This window comes from Amblyomma maculatum, chromosome 3 (assembly GCF_055883805.1).
Source record: "Amblyomma maculatum isolate TAMU_Amacu chromosome 3, ASM5588380v1, whole genome shotgun sequence".
NCBI classification, from domain to species: Eukaryota; Metazoa; Arthropoda; class Arachnida; order Ixodida; family Ixodidae; genus Amblyomma; species Amblyomma maculatum.
Genome location: NC_139346.1, coordinates 197073680 through 197095624, shown reverse-complemented (window position 1 = coordinate 197095624; position 21945 = coordinate 197073680). Strand labels below are relative to the sequence as shown.

Here is a 21945-nt window from a genome sequence, read left to right as displayed (position 1 = left end):
ATGCCACGATTCCCATCAGTAGCAAATGAACTGCTTCGCCTGAATGTGCACACCTGGTTAGTTGTGACAATGGGCAAAATGTTGCACCAGGCCATCATTGAGCAAAGAGTACTGCCAATATAGTCTCCAAGTTTCAGAACTGTTAAGCCAAGGTTTAGTTGGAAGAAGGTGTCTATCTCGCTAAGCAGTGCACCAGCTAACTTCTTGATCATAATTGCAGCGAAGGAACGTGAACACAAAAGAAGAAACACAGAACAGATGGACCGTGCATTGCGTTTCCTCTTTTGTGTTCATGTTCCTTTGCTGCTATTGTGACTTAAAAATGTGACCAACTTTCCCAAAAACTTGTTTGACTCAGGCAGCTAACTTGGTAGTTGTTTTTTATGAATGTCACAAGTACATGCCTTTGAGAATAGTTTGCAGCAGAAGACTTGTTTTAAAGCTTGGAATTTGATTCGCAGTCTTGATGAGTATGTTTGAGTAGGCAGCAAGTCCAATGACGCCCATGCCACAGCTCAATATATTTATTTACATGTAGTAGTTTGTGAAATGCATGAATTCTAGTGCACAGCACAATGTAGCTGCTCCTTGGAGCCGTGAGCAATGTTCTGGTCCAGAAAAAAATTGCTTGTGGCTGAAAGGTTGGAAAGCTTTGTCTGCATGGCCTGTGGCCATCTTACCTAAGCACTTGCACCCAGAAAACGACACATCATTTGTCCAACCCTCCGACACTCTCGGTGCTTGCACAAAATATAAAAATGAAAGAAGGCACAAATTCATTTGTCATATCTTAGTCAAACTAGCATCCCAGCTGAGTTTGTTGCAATTGTCGAGTTTTGGCGATGCTATAACCACCCGTCGTAACGTTCAAATATCGGTATTTAATATTTTAATTTGCTCGAGAAGCAAAATCGTGGAACTGACGGTGTAAGCACACAGTGCTAGTTTTTTTGCAGTGAGTATGATATCAACAGGTGCTTGTTTGACGATTGAATAAATAGCAAATACACTGCAAATTGTATCCATTACAAAAAATTTATTATGTTGTGTTGTTGTATTTTATAATAAGTCAATGAATCCAACATGTTTTACACAAGGCACTGCAAAACAAGTGACTCAAAAAGCACCTACAGAGGTGCACAGTTACTACTTTACAGTTACCTGTGGCTGTGCAGCCAAAGTTAGGCAGGAAAGAATTCATTCAACGACCTCGCCACTCGCTATTGTAGGCTGCGGATAGATAGAAAGGGGCGGTCAAGCAGCAGGCTCACAAGGAAAGAAGAAGGGTGCATGGTGGCAAAGGAATGTCTCCTTTTCCTGCCTGCTCCCAGTCTCTTTGTTTCTCATTCTATTTCTGCGATGCGACATGAAAGAGATCTCGTCAACCTTAGCAGAAACTTGTTATAGCGAACGGGAAAACATGAGACATCTTCCGTGACCTTGTAGTGACATGCTCATGTAGGCTGTTTCAATTGGTCCCACATATGTCGTCATTGGGCGAGTAAATTGGTAAAGCGAAAGACCGGGAAACAGAGCTGGGAGCAATTTTTGGTTTGCTTGTATTTTGAAAATTCATCCTTTTATTATACCGGTTCTAGTGCATCAATTCCAGTAATTCTTTTTGATTCGGTACCTGCGTGACATATTCATCTAAAGCATAGCGGACAACCCTTTCATTGCCTCTTTAATATGTTGTATTGTTGCGGCTAACAGGAAGTGGCATGGAAGTGGAACAGGGAACATATACCTGAACTTCAACTTCTTATTAGCAGTATGGCATGCATGAGAGCCACAGAGTGCATAAACATAGCTGACATCACCAACACCAGGTGAAGCGAATTATACCATAGATGCAGAGGAAACGCTGGGTTCACTAATGGTCTGTTTTGTGCTTGCTGCTAACCTTTTTTTTATTTCATCTTTGAATTTTGAAGTCTACTGTGCTTCCTCATAGAAGAAACTAAAGGAGCCTGAACAAAAGGTGCCTTCTTGCACCTGACTAAGGTTCAGGACCCTACACAATCTGTTCATAGCGGAAACAGTGCCGTACAAATGAAGCGTGAAAACAAAATAATTTTCTCTTTTCAGAAAGATACAAATAAATAAGAGAAATAGAGGACATAGCAAACACTCAAAATACTTAACAGAAATTTTGATGTTGACGACAGCCTTTATCTCGAAGCACACACACACAGAAAAGCCATACATACATATGTAACTGAAAACAAGAAAGACCACTTAGTTAGTTTTTAAAACAGTTTACATCTCCACACTATTCCCTAATGCCAACAGCTTTCTCTGCGCGGAAAATAAAAAAGTAAAATAAAACTATATTTCAGTCAAAGCATCAAGTGATGTGTGCCGTTCAATTAAGGTAGCACAATCTTTATTTTTGTTCAAAAGCATAGGTATTTGGGATTTTAAACTTTGCCCACAGTAATCAGTTCTCAGCTCTGGTACTCTGTATTATTCATTCCTGGGGCCAAAGGTTTTTTTTTAGGATAATATACATTCATGAAAAATTTTCATGTTTTTTTCTAATTTCATTGTAATATAAATCTCAAGCTTGATTTCATATAACTGGTACATCCTCAGTACTCCACAGATGTGCCGAAATAAGTACATGCTTTCACTATATTTCACTTTCTAGTGCTCGAATAGACTTTTTTTGCGATAAATATGTTTGCCGTATTGTAGCAGTAGTTAGTAAGTAGTAGTAATATATATCGGGCTGTATCATTATAAAGTAAATAACTGCTCTAAATTTCTCGGGAATTTTCTCTATAAGGCTCCTTACCATGCGATATAGTTTGTTTTAGGCAGTTTGTATGTTTATTCTACAACAGGTACTCATGAAAGAATATACCTAAAAATATTATGGCATCTGTACGCTTTAGTACATCACTTTGAAAATATAATATTTTGTAGTAATTCTCGCATTATATGCCCTAAGAATGATGAATTTTGCTTGTGTTAACCTCCAATTCACTTGCAATTTAGCCATTCAAGAGTTCACATAGCAAACTGTTCGTGTCTATTTCTAGTTTTGAAAGGCTGGGACCAGAAAAGACATTTGTGTCATCTGCATAAACAAGTAATTCTTTTGTGAATTGAAAGTAGGCTATGGCCGTTGATATGCAGCAGAAAAACAGCGGCCCAAGAAGCAAGTATCGAGGCACACCTGTTGAAATAAATTCCAACTGGTTTTACCATATATCATTCACTGCTTACGATTTTATAACTTCTAATAAATTGAAGTGCTCGTCCTCATATATCATACACCGGTAATTTCCGAGTAAAAATGATAACCAATTAGCTAGCTTTGTAACTTTGCCGTTACTGCTGAATAGGGAGCTTTGGAAAGGCGATTGAATGCCTAACATGGCACCTGAACACCATCCCACTGTTCTGATCAAGCACCGCAATGTACGCTGAAATTCGGCCTTTCACAGTGATGGCATAAAAGCAGTTTGCAAGCCTCAAAGTATAGTTGATGGTTAGTGTTATACAAACTGAAACATCGTCCAGAAGGAAAAATTAAGCACTGGCTGGAAAGTGAACCCTCTACAACTGGGTGCACTGCTTTCGGAACAGGCACAGAGTTTAAGTGTACAAGAGAACCGAGTCAGTCATGACACGCTACTGCTTTTGCACATGGTGCTGCGAGACAAATGAAGTGCAGTTTTTGCACTGCGTGCCAAGCAAGCGTAGATGAAAGCCAATGCAACACAGCTGGGTGCCCTACAGGTACGATTCACGATGCATTAAAAAAATGCCTATTCATGGGAAAACTGGTAAAGTAGGATATGCTTAGTTGGAATCAGCTACTGAAATGGAATGAGCCCAAAACTTCAGGAAAAGTTGGAACTGAAATGAGGTAAGGGTTCAGGTGTGCAAACATAGCACTGCATCGCACAATATCACACAACACCTGTTTGCATGGCACAATCAAATAGGCATGAAATCTTCTCCAGTTTTGTTTCCGTAGCAGCAATGCCTCGAACATTACTATACTGCGACTACTGGTAGGCCCATAACTGCCGGATTAAGCCACCAGGGCCTTTTCATTTGTGTACCTGTACTGAAGCATTCCAACACCAACTCTTTGGTCAAGCTAAATATTTTATTTTTAATCACACCACATTGTTTATGTACGCTTTTTAAGTGAATTATTGAAAATGTATTCTTCCGAGATCTTTCCAAGCCACGAGCATTCCCCGCTCAGGAGTCGGGCATGTCGCCTCCAGGCACCATCTGCAGAAGTAAAACAGCAGCAGCAGCAGTTAAGACATCGACGTTTGCCTGCGCGAAAGTAAAGCACGGCAAATAGCATGACTTACCATCGTAATGTTGTTTCCATTAAGGAGAATTTGGTCGAGCTTAGTGATTCTCCTGCCCTCTGGAGTGCTTTCGCTGGAAATACAGGTAGTGTTTTATTTATTATTATTTTTTTTTTTTTTTACGCTCGTAAACACGAGTATGGCGAAGCAGTAGTCGGCGTACAAATTAGAAACTCGTCTTACTATTCCGTGACGTCCTCCAGCACCATATCTGTAGGTCTCGGTAAAGGACAACTTCGACAGACTAGCATGAAGGTTAACGTGCATAAGCAAGCAAAAACGCATGAACATGAGCTGTCAAACACAAAATGAATAATAATAAAAAAAGGATACTGACGAAGTCGTCAAACCCAAGCAGAGTTCCCACTATTTCCTTGTCACTTTTCATAATTATATGAATCTTAGATCCGATGCATTTGTCAATCAACTCTGCAAGGAGAACACAAGAGCACATTACAAACTCGTGAAAGCTGAAACATGGATTAAGTATTAATAAAAGATTACAGCACCTAATGGCAGCAGACTAGACGGGTTTACGGCCGACAAAGACATCCTGTATAACTACACTTCAACAAAACGCGTGCAGACTACGAGTAACAATCACAGCAACCTTCGCGCGGAACGCTTTCTTATCGTTTGCGGCAGTTTGCGGCTACGTGTTAAACTTAGAAGCGTAACCGACTTGACTTCAAACACACTGGAAATGTTGATGATGATACCGTTGCAAAATTTAAAGCACGGTGATTTAAAGTTTAACAAACGCGCAAAAAAAAAATGCCAAGCCTTTTGTTCTCTTACAAAATCACCGCATTATGTAATAACAGTATTGGAAGCAACTAAAAAGCGATGAATTATTGTGTGCAATGTAGAAAGCCATCGGAATCGATTGGTGTAACCGGCGAGCACGTGTAAATCGTGCTGTGTATCCGTGTTCCGCGTGTGTTCCAACGACTACCTTCTTGAAGCGCATTTCTGCAGTACTACGTCGCTGCGTCAGACTACAGTGGCTAGAAGCACTAGAAGTCAGACGGTGGTCTCAGACGAAACGCAAGAATAATGGCAAACATTGCAGATGGAGTGGACCCAGTGGCCGCGCTTGGCGCTGCGCAGGTGCTCACGAGACCCGCTTCTGAGTTTGTCAACGATCCCACTGTGGAATCCTTGTGGGCCATCAAAGCTGTGGAGCACATGGAGGTTTATTTCAACCTGATCAGCGCTGTCGATCCGAAGGTCCTTAAACTGACTCCTCACGACGACGCAATCTACAAGGACTTCAGGGAACGATTCCCGAAGCTGGATGTCAGACATCTCGTAGAGTCTGAAATTAAAAGTGAGGAGTCCAAAAAGGAGTGGAGGGAATTCTGCACCAAGTTTGAAAACATCGTGGAGGACTTCAACTTCGCTACCCTTGTGCGATTGGACAGCGAGAAAGACTACGCCGAAGAGAACACAACCCTCGTGCCAAGGGTGCAGTTTTACGCTGTGGAGATAGCACGGAACAGGGAAGGTTGCAACGACAGCATACGCGAGAAATACCCTCCGAAACCGCGAAAGGCTCAGTGATAAATCAGGGCTGTAGCCCCGGTAAATATGGAAGCGAGCAAAGAAATTGCCGCGTTCCTCGCAGACTTCTGTTGCAGAATGGGTGTGAACGACGTTCCTGCTGTAGAGGCGGCGGCTGGTTGCACTCCCAGGAAGCGGAAGCGCATGATGGACTATCGAATCTTTATTGGAAAGCCCTCATGTGCTAATCTTTTGCCACATATAGATTGCCTTATTAGAGAACTTCTCTCCGCCAGCGTCGCATGGCCGGTACCAATCGCCAAGTGCGATGTTGTGTTACCATCGCGCTATGTAGAAGTTTCATTGGACCGTACTGCAGCTTACAGGTCACTTCTTGGATGTATATTTGGAATTCCAAGCACAGAGGAAAGCGAACGTTACGCGTGTGGAGCAGATGTGTTGATATTTGTTCCTCATCTCGACACCTCATTCACAAGCGTCCGGACCGAATTACTGGCAGCTTATGTTGCGAGATGCTACACAGAACGATGCACAAGTGCTGTTATTTATACTATCAAGCAGTTTTCCACACAGCAGCAGCTGGATACTGTTAGTGTAGTGACGTGCAGCGGGGACTGCTTGCTTAGGACGCCTGAAAACGACTTAGACCGCATGGCCATATGTTCAGAGTTTTATGATGAGGAGGATATGACTTTTGATTTGAGGGGTTATGCCGTAAGCAAGGGCCTGAATGCAATTGGCTATGATAGGTGCCTCAGAAAAGTAAGCATTGAGAGCCAAGCTTTTGTAATTGCAAGCCAGCTTGCACATGCCTTGCAGAGTCATTGCGACACTCCACCTGGCATCGTGCTTGTTGTTGCCCCATCCTGCAAGAGTTTTGTGGTACAGCAGGCTGGACTTCTATGCCAGTTAGAGTTGGCAGAGAACAAGCCGCAGGTGCTGCACCTGATACATGAGGGTAGTGTCGAGCCTGCCAATCTATCCTTGGAAGATTACTGGCAGTGGAGAAAGGAATTTGTTACAGATGCCTTCCACCGTCCTCTAGCCTTCAGTTCTCCCGAGGACCTCACTTTTGCAGATTCTCCCAGGAGTGGCAACAGATTGCAGGCAGCAGTCAATGTGCTTGTTGGAACTGAAGTTGTGTACGAGTTCCTTTCAAGCAAACAGAATGTCAAGATGAAACTTGTCGAGCGTCTGGGCCATGCCGAGAAGGGTCACTATTTTTGTCAGTACACATTGGCTAGAATCGCTGCTATACTGAGCAAGTACGAGTCTGCTGTCAAAGAAGGTAAATCTTTCTCTCATTCAGTCATGCTTGGCATGAAGTGGCTGGCAAAAAAATTGGTCAACCTTTATATTTTGCTACAGTTAAAACAGCAGTGAGTCTTGAGTTATTTCCGAGTCTGATTGCATAACCTAAGGACATCTTAAAATCAATTGTTGCAAAGTTTTCTATTGTCACTTCTGGGCACTGAGCGTGGCAACATTGTCTCGGCTGCAGTGTTTTACTTAAATATGATACTGTCAGCTGCAACTTCATGTGACTGTCAAGGTAGCAAGATATTCTGGAGAGAAATTTTCATTAGGTTGAAATAGCTAGAAGCCAAGATTTATTGAGTACAGTAGCAGGCTCATTTCGCAATAGTTGCAGCATGCACAATGCCTATGATGTTGCACGTGCCTTTAAAAGAAACACGAAAAATTACCCAAAAATACACAGTGCACATGATACGTGTTTTACCCTGAAGGCCCAAGGGCATTACAGAGGGCAGTGGTGATACGTAAAAGTACAATTTATACAGCAATGGCAGAGAAAAAGTACAATTACATAGAAATAGCCGCAAATAAAGAAGAGAATACGTTCAGAATGTGGCATATGAAGCTGTCTAGAGAAAAAGTATCACGCATGGAGTCTTTTCATTGCTATTTTTGTACTCGCTGCAGCTCACCTGTAGCTTAACTGTCTTAAAGTATCAAATGTTTAGTCCCCACACATTATTTCTTTTAGTGCAACTGAGACAGCCCATACTGGTATTGAGTTAAGCATGTTTGCGGTATTTGCTGTCTCCACATTACCTCCTCCAAGCAACACTCGGTATGAATTGCATCTTGAAATGTCCCCTTGCCTTTCTTGCTGCTTCCCGCAGGTGTGTACGCAGCCCTTTGCCCTCTGCAGGATGTCGACTGTGCTCTGCTATCGGAAGACTCGGAGTGGCTGTTGTGGCACAGACTGTGCCAGTGCTGGCAGGTGCTCGGGGAGCCCACGCCCGTGCAACTCCCGAACTGTATCGGGGTGGAGGCGAATGCACACAGTCTCTTGCGGGCCCTGGAAGGACTTTGCTCAGAGTTTAGTGCTTACTATGGCAAGGTTCGTGTGCTCCTGCATCCGGAGCCGCACCTGAATGCCACAGTGTGTGCACGGATGTGGCTTATTAAGGCCATCCAGAAGACCGTGCTATGTGTGCTGAAGAGGTTTGGCTTGCGTGCATTGGACCGGATGTGACTTTTGCTGTTGTTGCTTTTTTTTTTTTAATTGGGTTACTTTGTTTGCAGACAATTATTTGCCGCTGCACCCTGTGTGGCAGGCTCAGGCCGTATGGCCAGAGTAAAAATTAAAGTACTGGTTTCTGGACTAGTCACATTGTTTCTGCGAATGCAAGACTAGTGGAAATCCACATGCACAAACATGCTGCAACGGCTGCCCCATTAGCCTGCCTAGGCAAGTGGTTCAGTTCAATCCTAGCTGCATCATAATAAATGTGACACACAGAAACAGCCATGTGTTCTAATTATGGTGCATATCAAGGAACCTGGCAAAGTGGTACTAATGAATCTGGACCTCGCTACTGTGGGAAGAATTGTACCCTACTGCATTGCCTTGGTGCATAATATATTAACTGCTGTTGTGAGACCTGTTACACAGGCATGCCACATTCATGGCCCCTTTCCTTGCATCCCATTTTATTACCACTGCTTAAATTTTACCTCGATTCAGACAAGAAAAGGGTGGTTGAAGTTCTCAATTATTTTTGGTACACAATGTAAACAAATTTCAGTCGGCACAGTTTCAAAGTTGCTGATTGAAGAGTAACCACTGTGGATGGCTTTTTGCGTCATTAAAACGGCTTGCAACAGTGAACATTGTGCCCTGCTGTGGCAAATTTTGGTAGGAGGGAGTGTGGCTATTGAAACAATATGCTTGTTAAATCTATAAGAACAACATAGTGACTTGAAAAGAAATTAAAAGTACAGCAAGAGTCGGGGTTCGAAGACTTGTATGTCCTTTTACGATGTAATACATGAGGTATATTGAAGAAAAACTTGCAAAAGGCAGACCAGGTGTTAGTTTGCTGTGGCAACAAATGGGCCAAGTGGCAATATGCTGCTTGCCAGGACTGATGTATGCTGGTATCATTCTTCCAGCAAACAACTGGGAAAACCACGATTTTGTGGATGTTTCCCTACAGAGAGTGGTGATTCTAAATGAGATTTAGTGCAGAAAAATTGGGAGTTATGATTGTGATTTCCAACCTTGAGCCCGGCATAATTACGCTGCAAAATTTGGAGTTACCTACAGTGTCTACGAGTATCTTTGTGTATGAATAAATGATGGCAGAGAAAGGAGGAAAATAATGAAGTGAAAAGAAATGCAACTGCCACAAAGCTTCTGGCAATCTCGGTTCTGAAAAGGCACAAAGGTTCCCGAGCTTGATGTCTGCAAACGCTGTTGTGTTGTGTGTGCTTGGGATCTGCCACAAATTTTGCAGTTGAAATAAATTGAAGGACAGTGGGTTCATATGGAAACACAATGAGGCAGTACAGGATGGTATCGGGTGCTCTACACTCGAAATGTGAGGCAAGAAAGGCCTAGCATGAACAACAGTTCAGTTCAGTTCAGTCGTGTCCGACTCTTCGTGACCCTACTGACCATGTCACGCCACGCTTTCCGGTCTCTCACTATCTTCCTAACATCACATAACTTCATCTGCAGTGCCTCGAGGATGCCATCTAACCATGAACAACAGTCGAGGCAAATGGAGGAGAAACAATTACAAGAGTTTCTAAGTCAACTGCAATAGAAGACCAACTCAGTGACTTGCCAATTTAAAAATACAGATGAACTTAAAAGAAAAAAAGAATATGCTGGACATGCTGATGGAGTTATAGAAGATGGTACAAACTTTTTGGCAAGCGGTTAATTTTTTGAGGCTAGGATTGGACTCTTGGAGATGAAGTGCTACCAGCAAAAGTTCAACACCATGGAATGACATCTGTTGTTGCTGAATGCAAGACAGAAAAAGCGGAGCAGATGCTTACCCAGTGTAAGGCCCTCCGCCACAGAGATTGAAATGTTCTGGGGTTAAGAAAACCGCCAGGACATGGTAAAATTTTTGAAGAACAGAGAAGGCAAGAGGTTTGGTGAAGAATGGCAAGAGAATACTTTAGATAGGGGAGAAAAAAAGAAGTTTGGCATTCAATTTGAAAAAAATGTCTCATGGCAGAAATTAATGACTGATGATTATGACTACACCAACAAAAGGGGAAGATGCTGGTTACCTGCCTATATATAGCTCAAAATGAAGGCGTGAACTAAGTCGTGAATGGTTCTGCCACCATGTGACTTGTGTAGTGAGGCAAAGCCAGTTGCCTGCTATTCGAGCGGGCATCTCTTAATGGCACTGGAAAGCTTAAAATTGATGTTTTATGGCTAACCACGCTTGGTATATAAAGTAAAGGTTGTGTGTTTGTTAAAAATATTCAGTATTACAGTTAAATACAGTCAGTAATTTTTAATACACATATACAACATACTGAGTACAGTAATTCGGCCCTAAGCATTAATGAAGCAGTCTTTATATGCCATACATTAGTACGCCTTAAGTAACATCTAAGACTCGGGGGGGGGGGGGGGGGGGGGGGGATTAACAGCGACGAGGGCTCGTTTCAAAAATTAAGAGGGCCCCCAGAGAACACGTGCCATTTGTACCCGAAGAATCTACAGACTGTTTACGAGCATCGTCTAAACATATACTTTCCTGTAGAGCACACGGACACACTGACATCTAGACTGAGCTATCCCAAGACATCACGAGACACATATAATATACTCCCTCAAAAATCACAACACGAATTCATGAAAAATAAATTGCTCGAGTGGTTATTTTATTTGCTAATTCGAAAGCGCAGGACCATTGGCTGCATTTGAGCACAGGTTAAGTAGAGATGGGTGTTTTTCATATGCTGTTCGCAAACTCTTACCATAAATACACAACCAATCTAATGGAGTTGTGAATTCATCCAGCAAGGCAAATTTAAGGTCACCTAAGGCAGTGTTCCTACAGAAACAGCAATATGTTCTATATGCTGAATAAAGTGAAGTAGATGATGTATATTACTCCAACCGATGTGACAATGCGGGGTGCTAAAGCTTTTTGAAATGTAGGCGCCTGTATAAAATGGCATCGCTGCTGAACTGGCATGAAATTAAGGCCTTAACACGCTCAAATAATCAGTAATATGTATTTATATTTATACTGATTCTCCACATTTACAAAACAGTATATTTACATTTTGCACATAACTTCAACTCTTAAAACTGAAGGAAGAACTTTTACAAAACAAATTTTACATTTTACGGGATAGCGTATGCAGCTCGTTCCAGTGTTCCACTGAGAAGCCGCCACGGACATCAGTCAGAAAAATTAGGGTGGGCACTGAAAATAGAGTGGACAACCTTCAAGTGATTTTAGGACAGCATTAACGATGCCTGTTTGCCGACTCTTTATGGAGATATTCGATTGCGTACATACACTTTTCTTTAACATCTGTTGTCTCCACCGGGAATCAAACACTATTTCTCCGATCCCCCACCGACTGCTCTAACCACTACTCTACGCCGGGCTCATGAGAAAGATTGTAACTCTCCTTGTCAAGCATAAGGGTGATAGTACCGATGAGTGACGCTGCAGTTAGTGATAGTGATGACAGTAGCGTGGACAGTCCCTTCGTGGTGGTGCAGTGCAGCGCTCGACTACTGTGCCCAAGGATGAGAGATCGAATGCCGGCCGCGGCGGCCGCTTTTCGACTAAGGCAAAAAGCAAGGCGTCCGTGTGCTGCAGGACGTCAGTGCACATTAAAGAACCCGGGAAGGTTGAAATTTCCGGAGCTCTCCACTACAGCGTCTCTCATAGCCTAAGTCGCTTTGGGACATTAAACCCCACAAACCAAAACAGTATAAATGACAATGAAGATGCAGTTAATGAAAATAATCCTGTAAAGTGGTTTGCGCCATTTCCGCTTAAGCGCAGTCGCATGTAATCATATAAAATGTCTCCATTTTTCAGGTATTTGTTTCTATAAGCGTTTTCGAGCCTTTGGTTGGGAAAGTTTCTTGATGAGATCTTCAACGTTAACCTGCCCAAGAATCTCTCGTCTCCAGTCACAGTAGTGACAAATACTGAGGCTGCTAAGCCATCATAATCTATAACTAATAATTTGTTGCTTTTGTCGCAGCCTTGACAGCTTACTCCAGATTAATACTACCCAACTGACTTCAACAGCAGTAATGACAAAGGTCGGATGGTTTACCAACTGGTTTAAGCTGACTTCCAACTGAAAGCCGGCTAGAACCTGTCGATTCCACTTGATCATCAAGTGGAACCCACTGACTTCCAACTGGTAGGCATCTGGAACCAGTTAAGGCCAGTTGAGCATCAGCTGGGACCAGCTGACTTTCAACTGGTAGGCATCTGGAACCAGTTCATGCCAGTTGAGTACCAGCTGGGACCAACGGAAATCGGAACAGTACAACTTTTTGTACTTTGACTGGCAAAATATGAGGCTGGCTGTGGGAATAACCGTGCAACGCGACAAACAGCTTTTGAAGCATTCAATGTTGGAATGCATAAGCTCTAACTTTAATCACGAGAAATCAGGAAGAAGGTTTGACTACTCTTCGGACCGAACATCGAAATCTGCCAATTTTTCTGCTCCCGGGGGGCTCTTTGAACCCAGGATAATCCAGCCCTGCCTACATTGCACAGCAAACAGGTGCCTCTTCGTTTCGTCTCCATCGAAACGTAGCTGGCGGTGGTTGGGATTGAACCCGAGTACTCCGGCACAGTAGTAGGGCATCATTAACCACTGCTGTTTACTGGTGTTGCACTTGTAAAATGGCTACTCTTTTTTCTTTTTCTCTCTTCATCAGAAAGGGCACTTGTAGCAAATAAAAAGGAGCCAAACGGAAAGTAATGCAATCAACAATTGAAACGTATATGCAGCGAATGCAAGTAGCACAGATTGCAAAATAGTGTCTGTGTTCGCCCACATCACGTGATGTTGACGAAGCAAGTAAAAACTCCCAGTAGTATTCTGATATGAACAGAAGAAATTTTCACTTCCTTTACTAGTGTGACCACCAAGACCAATAAGGTTGAAAGACTGCTTTTTAAGGATGTCAAGTATTACATTTCATTGAAAACAGACTTTGTTAAAAAAGAAGCAAGCGCAAGCTAAAACTCGTCACACGGTATACTCTGAAGCAGCAGTCTTGACAAGAAGCATGTTTTTCTGCATCGTGGGTGGTGGCTCAATCTGCAACATATTACTAGATTGGTGATGGCAAATACTCATCACGAAAGAAAACAAGCTCTAACAAATAACAACACAGGAGGGGTCACAGCACTTGATCACAACTTTGGGTTTATTCAGAGGCTTCAGTTAATACACACCAAGCCATAGCAAAAACCAGCCATGTGTGAAACTTTATGCAGGAAACCACTCACATGCAGTTCTTATTCGGTTATCTAAAAAATCTCTCTTCTGGAGAGGCTAATCGATGGATTGATAATACACAAATTCCCATGTTTTGGTATAAAAAAAAGCTTCCACGATATCCAGCGTTAGTCGGTCCCAGTGATGGCACATCCTTGACATTTCGACACGTGGCTGGCGATTGCTCTGCGTTGTTGTTAGGGGTTGTGTGTATTTACTGAGGCCTCTGAATAAACCCTCTAGTTGGGAGTATGTGCTGTGCCCCTCCTTGTGTCATTCATCAGCACTTCAAGTTTTTCGCGATAAATGTTTACCAACTAACTCAATTATCTGCCCTGATGGCAAATAACGGCACTTGAAGCATGCAGAACAAGATATTTTGGAGTTTGGAGAGATTCGCTTACTGTGATTTATGAATGACAGTATATGAGGCGCAGAACTATGCCCCATATGGTATCAGTTTGGCTGTGCAAGTCATGACACAATCCAGTGCGATGTAAAATACAAATATTTTTATTCAACTGTGAGTTCCTTGTCTGATGAAACAACGCTGTGTGCTCTGAAACGGAGGTTATTGCGAGGCACAACGCTGCCTGACTGCACCAAGGAAATGATATGCTTGGGAGCACAATTCTGTCCTCGAAGTTATTTTGCCTACTAATTGATAGAAAATTAAAACGCTTGAACTAAAGACAGGAAACATTTGTAGAGGCATGTTTTGATGCTTTCCCCAGATGCTTGCGCACATGCACAGTTCGGTGTCTGTAGGTGTCCAGCAACGTCACGTAGGCTATTGCTGTCACGACGCCACAATCCTAGGACCCCCACAAGACAGAGAGGCAGTCCAAAATGAATTTGCTTCTCTTCGCCTCTGCCAAATGCATATATACTTTCCTTCCTGACCATGTTGCAACTGATCCCAGCAGGACGCCATCCTAGCAGGGCAATAGCTGGCACACCACTTTCATTCAGATTTATCTAAAGCATTCATTCCTCTGCACATGGGTGATTGTCAAGCAAGAAGCAGCTTGTGCATTGTGGCTAGCACAGTCTGGGACTTGCTAGACCATGCTCGTGACCCTTACTGTAATTGGTGCAGCCATTAAGTAGGAGTTACAAGGTCCAACCCCAAATCTGCAAAAGTTACTCATTGGCCTGCCACTGGAGAATGCCATTTCACTTCAGACAATCATACACAAGTTGTTCGTCTATACATAATCGCCAATGGGTTTGGTGCTCATTTTCCCTACATTCACATCAAAATTATGAAGTAACTACTTGTTGTGAAGTATTCCGGATGATGTTATACAATATTTTGTTGCAAATAGCAAGGAGTACTTGGGATGGATTATTTGGCACTGCTCGAGCTGTGATTGTTCAAGCTTCTCATGGTACACAACAGGATTGGTGGTGCTGCCACAACTTTTTCAATAAACAGGTGACAAGTAACTTTGTTCAACAGTGAAGTCAATAACTGGCGCAGCGAGACATGGGCGATTTCTTAGAGCCTAAGTAAATTGTGACGATGATCCTGGCTTAAAACACAAGACAATCACTTTGATGACGACAGCAAGAGTGAGTGGAATGTCATTCTCTGGCATTGCACAATGAAACAGAGAAATGAGAGATGCCGTAGTGGAGGGAACAACATGGGATTCTTTGACATGCAGTAACATCCCACAGGATGCCTCCATTCAAGTGTCGAAGCTGGGATTCGTAGAAAGTCCAGTGCTGGCTCTTTCTTCTTTCCAATGTTGAACGTTGAGACAAAATATAAGAGTCAAACCAGTGTGTAAATCTTGTTACAACTCAAAACAGATTCAAAGGCCATTTTTGTTATGCAACTTTCATTTTCGCAAAGTTTCACAAGCAACGTTAAAAAAACCTGCTCTCACAGTTGAAGAGAACTGCAGGGTCACAGTCTGTGAAGTGGCAAACACAATGCCATAAAAGGAATAGGTATCTCTCATAACTTGCTTTCTACATTTCTTGCTTTTTACATAGTCTTCCTTGCTATCATCATTTCATGTAAAGACATGAGAAAGCAGGCAGATTCAGGTCCTTCAGTCAAATGCATTGTGTGGCTTCACAGCAATTGTTAACAGACAGAGGGGATGCCTCAAAATAAATCACTAACAACTTTAAGGAGCGTGGAATATTTAGTTACATCATAGGTATATACAGTAAATAAAGCATTTTGTGTTAATGCCTATAAACAGTCACCGGGCACCACATGTGGTTAATGAGATTGAAAACTTGCGGTCAGATCCGAGGCTACCGCAGGCATGAGAGGTTTTCGCCCTCAATCAGTACAACAAATGAATTCAGCCACAAGCTGACTGAAAATCAAGTTGTTTAGCCTAAAACTGACCAGCTGACAAAATATGCAGAGCAGATAATGCCCTTAATCAGCACTGTGGGCTAAAAATAAGCAGTTCTTGGAAAGACCAGAAAGAAAGAAAACTGCACAGCAGTTTTATCTGATTCGTGCAGTGTTCTAATACGCCAGCACCCATTCATGCGTGCATACTGTAAAAAATGATGGGTAAAAGCCCTGTACACTAAGCCCGCCCACTGAAGTCTGTGTGTGATGAGCACTCATGGAAATAAAAATAATTAAAAAAAAGCAGGCACACAATGTGGCAGCAAGCACTCATGTGGTGTCTAGCCGAATGGTCCTCAGCTTTTGTCTGTCTGCGAGGATGCATGCCGCCTCGTTGGATCCACCGCAGTAATGCGACGATGAAAAAACGGTCAGCAGCTTGCCCTTCTGCTGCACCTGCGACATGGCAACGAAGAAGACATGCTATCTAGTGGCAGTGCAAGCAGGAGATGCCTCAGGTCACTGCCAAGGGCATTCTTACAGCTGAGCAAAAATGCTGCTTCGATCTACAGAGTTTATGGTCCCCACGCACTCTAGTGACAGTGCAAACTGGAAACGCTGCCGAGGGCATTCTTCCAACTAAGAAAATGCTGCTCCAATACGAAAGAGTCAATCCCACCTGGAATCCTGCCTGCTGGACCTCGTGTGCCCGGACGACGTGCGAGAGCTCATTGCGGCTGAGGAACTCCTCGAGGGCTTCGGCGCTGAACATATGTGCGGTGCCCCTCTTGGAGTTGGGCAGGAAGTCCTTCTGGGCATCCACTACGGCTTCACTGCTGCAAGGCAGAAAGTGCCCATCACACTTCATTCAGTGCAGGAAACAACACTTCATGCCTTACTCGCACTATGATGCCACATTTCACCGTTACATTTACCTCGTTAACATACGCTCTCACATTATGAGCTATCAATTATTTCTTGAAATAGTAGCGAGCAATAGGAGAAAGGTAGCACTGCCCACAGCTAGTTTGATTAACTGAACGCTGGTCAATGTCTGTCTGTCGTAGATCTACTTCCTGCTACACATCCCACGTTGTAACCTTAGCATAATAATAATTTCACACATTCGACTATAATTTCGCTCAAATGCAGTAAAAACGATCACTGAAGGTGAACTGCATGCATCTGTAAAAGAAATTTTTCAGATTGTCGAAGGGACCGCCAAAGTGATGGCATGCTGTTCAATTTCACGATAGATATGATGTCAAATTTTTAGTGTTTCATAATGCATTTCACTTGTTTTATAAATGCCAACCTGCCACTACAATTACTCAATCCATAGAAACTAGAGTAACTGATGGCTGCCTTTTTTTTTTACCTCGTTGACACCAGTGTGCAACATATTTTATGCGAGATACATTAATTTTAAATTTAGTGCATCATATAAATAAAGTCTGATGTAAATGCTGATATGTATCATAAATGACAGCTGTGCTTTAAACATGGCAACAACACTACCACATTGCGGTCGCTTTGCTACAAGACACCTAACATCATCAAAACGTTCCATTACGAAATGGGGTCACTCCACATGAGCTCCCAGGCGAGGGATGACTGGTTCTCGGGGTCGCTCAAGGGCTTGGGGATCTGGTTGATAGCAGACAGGTAGCCGCCACCCAGCCATGGTGGAGGAATGCCGCCATGTACGCAGAACACCTGCACGACAGGTAGTACAACAATCTTTATTTGTCCTAATGTAGTGTTGGATCGAAATATGGATGGGCTGATAAAATTGTCACCAGAGACAGCCGCCAAAGTTCAAAGGTGGGGAGAAATTTCTCATTCCTGACTTTGGCAATGAGAATTTCTGATTCAGGGAAATCACACAACAAAAATGTGATCTGAAAAGTAAAGTAGTTCAATGAAAAATTTACGTGTTGCAGGCTCTCATTCGGGCTTCCTGGAGCCATTCAGTGTTGTTGATCCTCAAGCCACGTTGCTCCCATATTTTAGCACGCAGTCGTCCTTATTTTTTAATGCGTGAGAATTATTATCCTGACGTCGGAAAAAAAACTGTCCGCGAGTTTCGCCAGTGCTGACAGTTTGAAACTGCGCAGAGTAGAAGATTCATAAGCGTGCCTTTGGCAGATGGCATGGCCGGATACTGACAGGTCAGTGAGCTGTGCGACACCATGAGATCACGTGATATGACCAATTTGGCAGATGCTGCAAACTCCAAGCTTATCCTTTCAGATGGGAAGGTGGACCTTTGCATCTCAAGTCGACACGCTGCTCCAAAATCACGCAAGCATGTTGGCTTCGAGCTCTATATCTTCCTCGAGTGGCCTTTCATGTGATGTCTTTTGGGCACCGGATGATCACAGACCTTGATTTTTGTTTTTGTTTTTTTTTCAAACTTTAGGTCAGTATTTTTTTCTTTGGCTTGTTTTCATACTGCGTTCACTTTTGGGCACTGGATGATCACAGTGATGGCTTCCGAATGTGCCCTTCTGGAACTGCCCTTGTGTAATGCAAGCAGTGGATTTCGGTGACAGTAAAACATTGTTTTATGAGTCGCGCGAGCAATATGACAGTTTGTTGAGTGTTTCTCCTGCCCAGCCACGCTAGATGCAAACAAAAATTTCGTATTTTTTTTAGCTTTATTACATTTTTTTTTGTTTGGTCTCTGAGACACCGCCCGCCCCCCTTTTTTAACGAATTTCAGGCGGCAGCAGGATGGGCGATGAACAGGACATTAATAGTACACATTCCCCCCCCCCCCCCCCCCCCCCCCTTCCTGAAATTTCATTCTCCCCTTAAGTTATATTAGTGCAAATGTGGCACGAAGGGCAAAACACTAATCTAGAACGCTTGGACTGTGTTCCTTGGCTACATCCCCAGCTGCAAGCGTGACATCTAGCGGAAACACCTGCTTCGAAAAGAGCTGGAAATGAGCACGCACAGCACGTAGAGTTACAGAACAGCATTTCTTTTCCTTACCCTCGATGCCACAGCCTCAAAAGCTGCTTTCACAGTCCAGAGTATGCAGACCCCACGTTCTAGGCAACTAGTATTTTGCCCTCTGTACTTGCCAAGCATTTCTGAAGTAGGCTACTACATGATTGTGTCTCGGCAATGTGAGGTCCAAAGGACATGAGAAGCACTCTTTGAAGCATGGCCAAAGAGCCTGGAAATGACAAGTCCTGGGGAACTAACAGTGGCCGTTACCTTTGTGTCGATGACCGCAGCTATCGGCATGACATCAAAGCAGGCGTTTATCTGCTCCCAGACTTCCACGCCAACACGGTCCCCAAACTTGCTCACGCACTCACTGAGGGAATAGGAGAGAAGAAAAATGCTGAAGTAGATGCACTGCCAAGGCAGACATGCGTGGTTGACGGTGCTTACTTGTAGAAGGTGAACATCTTTTGTACATTCCGCACCTCGTGATTGCCTCGGAGCAGAAAGAACTTGTCAGGGGCCAGGATCTTTTGCGCAAACAAATGCGCAATGACCTGCCAAACCAACGAAAAAAAGAAAGGAAAGGGAAGTCTCTAAGCAGGAAAAATACATCACCAAAATTTGCACACAACACGAGCGTGGGGACCACACTGCTATTGGCTGCTTCCTTCAGCGCCTGTCAGCCTTGGATGCACTCTGTCGTCAACTGAGCATTCTAACGAGCAAACTTGAAAAAAAAACAGCCACAACTTATACCCACAATCTGCTTGCTTACTCTGTGCACAAGCAGTTTCAACAAGTCTTTTTTTTTTTTTAATCTTCAATGCAGAAATGCTTTCTAAGACTGCGCACCTCATTTTCAGCAAACAAAAATTTTGTGACCAAACTCTACAGCCGTCTAAAGTAACAGTAAAAATTGTTCACATTTTCGAATACATACACTGCATAGGTACATGCATGACCTTGTGCAGAGGCTAGTAGTCATTATTGGATTAGAAACTAAACAGTGGTGCTCGGGGAGGGGGGGAAGGGGGGCAAGGTAACACATGGTAACGCTGGACCCTGCAGCTGCTGTGCAGATGGGATGGAGAGAATTAAAAGCCTAAACTGAAAAACGAGTGTGCAAGCAGAAGCAGGTGTTCCACTTCTGCATGGCTGCAGCAGTGCCTCTTTATGGGATTTCTCCAAATAATCGAAGTGTTCCATTCCCGCGGAAACAATGCAACACACTGCAAGACGATCATCTGTCCATTCTACAGACATGCAACCTTGCAAGGCTGCTTGCATGGGCATGCCGTGCATGCGTCACAAACAGTCTTCACAAGGCCTGCATTGTGTGTGGGTCGTCTATATGTCAGTGTGGAAGAGACATTTGAGAAGGAAAAGGCAAGTGAACAAAATCATATCAAAAAGATATGGCTTAGCCGCGTAGAGACTCACGGTTACGGGTGATTCGAGAAGCGTTCATAGCAAAAAAAAAAAAAAAAAAAAATTTGGGAAGAAGTGCTTACACTCTGCTTTTATGTATAAGCATGCCTTTGGAAAATCACAATTGTGGTACATCATGTTCAATACAAATATAAGAAAGTTCAATCTAATATGGTTCCAAAGAAGGGGCTAAATGTTAGTGTACAGACATAAGTATTGTGCTCTCAGCCAGGCTAAATTATTAAGCTGAACACTATGCTCTAACAGACATTACATGGAAAGAGCAGGATCTGTCTCTTCTTCTCTTATCCACGTGTGTGCATGCACGTTGCTCCATCCAAGATTAATCTTTAGCCTTGTGCAAAATATAGATGACAAGGGTAGAGACTCACCTCAACGCCATGCTCGCCCCGGTCTACATAGTCGCCCAGGAAGAGAAAATTGGCCGGCGTGAGCACAGGCCCCATTCGCCACAGTGCCTTCTCGAAGCACACCAAGTCCCTGTAGTTGCCGTGAATGTCGCCTGCCCAAGGCAGCAACAAAGACCAAACAGGCGTGAGAGGCAGTCATGTGACACGTGTGCACAAGCCATATACTAGGGATAAAGAAAAAAAAGATCGAACAACATGACTTGTAGTAAAAATGGTGGCCATTAAAACAAAAATGCATCTGTGAAGGCAAGTTCGTGACAAAAAAAGAACACTAGACACATGAGATCCCGACTGAAATTGTGAAATAATGGCAGCTGAAGATTACCAGAGGAAAATTGCTGTCAAACCCAGAACAAATGCATGCTTATACAAACCGGTACTACATGTATGATAACAGGGCAAGTTGTGAATATGTCGATGCCTTGATACGCATAAAAAGTAAGATCAAATCTACTTCCCCGATGAAATCCTTGTAACCTGTTATACACTGAAAACAAAAACTTAACCTGTACTGCAATTCATTTAAGAGTCCGAAGTAGAGATATGGTTTTCGGCCATTACAGGGAATAAGTAAGCGTAAATTTGTTAAAGATGAAGTGCAAGGCATGGTGCTTGAATAATCCCAAAGTGATCCCTAACTATTAAGTGATCTCTAACTAAGCTGCACATTATAAGTTTGGCAATAAGGAAGTTCGAAAACTAGCAAGCGCTATTCTCAATCTGTGACACATGTGCAGTAGACGCACAATCTCTTGCACTGCATTCAGACCAGAAAAGTGCCTTTGTGATTGGTGAAATTCCTGCGACATTCTGCACCAGTACTGCATTAAAGCTAATAACCACCTAAAAAGACAACTATCGCCGACAACTGATCTAATTAATCTACTGATGAATGACACTAGTTATGCCATATACCTTAGAAAAAAGAATTGGATTCTAAGCAGGAATAGGCTAACACTTGACTAAATCAAGGACTCAAATTGAGAGGAACTGAATGAAACGCATGTAGACAATTCTTTTCATGAACCATCCTGAAACACACAGACTTCTTTTTAAGTCACTGCCGTCAGAAAAGTTGACAAAGAGATGAGCAATCTCGGTGATGTTACTGGGAAGGGACAACATTTTCTCACAAGTACTCCTCTAGCACACTGCAAAAAACCAA

The 21945-nt window shown here is 43.1% G+C and overlaps 4 protein-coding genes across 4 annotated transcripts in view; 2 read left to right on the top strand and 2 right to left on the bottom strand.

Moving 5' to 3' along the window:
* Positions 1 to 4104: 4104 nt before the first annotated feature.
* LOC146197371 (U6 snRNA-associated Sm-like protein LSm5) lies at positions 4105 to 5009 on the bottom strand. Its single transcript, XM_084599186.1, has 5 exons — positions 4850 to 5009; positions 4674 to 4769; positions 4524 to 4551; positions 4341 to 4413; positions 4105 to 4254 (listed from the first exon to the last, which is right to left on the bottom strand). Exons 1-5 carry the CDS (start codon positions 4890 to 4892, stop codon positions 4222 to 4224), a joined length of 273 nt encoding a protein of 90 aa, XP_084455312.1. The 5' UTR covers positions 4893 to 5009; the 3' UTR covers positions 4105 to 4221.
* Positions 5010 to 5143: 134 nt separating this feature from the next.
* LOC146197370 (protein PBDC1) lies at positions 5144 to 5903 on the top strand. Its single transcript, XM_084599185.1, has one exon. It carries the CDS (start codon positions 5397 to 5399, stop codon positions 5901 to 5903), a length of 507 nt encoding a protein of 168 aa, XP_084455311.1. The 5' UTR covers positions 5144 to 5396.
* A 27-nt stretch (positions 5904 to 5930) lies between these two features.
* On the top strand, positions 5931 to 9679 carry LOC146197369 (DALR anticodon-binding domain-containing protein 3). Its single transcript, XM_084599184.1, has 2 exons — positions 5931 to 7152; positions 8012 to 9679. The coding sequence occupies exons 1-2, from the start codon at positions 5931 to 5933 to the stop codon at positions 8365 to 8367; spliced, it is 1578 nt and encodes a 525-aa protein (XP_084455310.1). The 3' UTR covers positions 8368 to 9679.
* Positions 9680 to 13072: 3393 nt separating this feature from the next.
* Positions 13073 to 21945, bottom strand: part of LOC146197368 (uncharacterized) — a 29249-nt gene continuing 20376 nt past the window's right edge. Inside the window, exons 15-17 of the mRNA XM_084599183.1 lie at positions 17534 to 17676; positions 16640 to 16796; positions 13073 to 16416 (exon numbers count right to left, since the gene is read on the bottom strand). Of these exons, the coding sequence (XP_084455309.1) occupies positions 16291 to 16416; positions 16640 to 16796; positions 17534 to 17676 (426 nt within the window). The 3' untranslated portion in view covers positions 13073 to 16290. The remainder of the gene's footprint in view (positions 16417 to 16639; positions 16797 to 17533; positions 17677 to 21945) is intronic.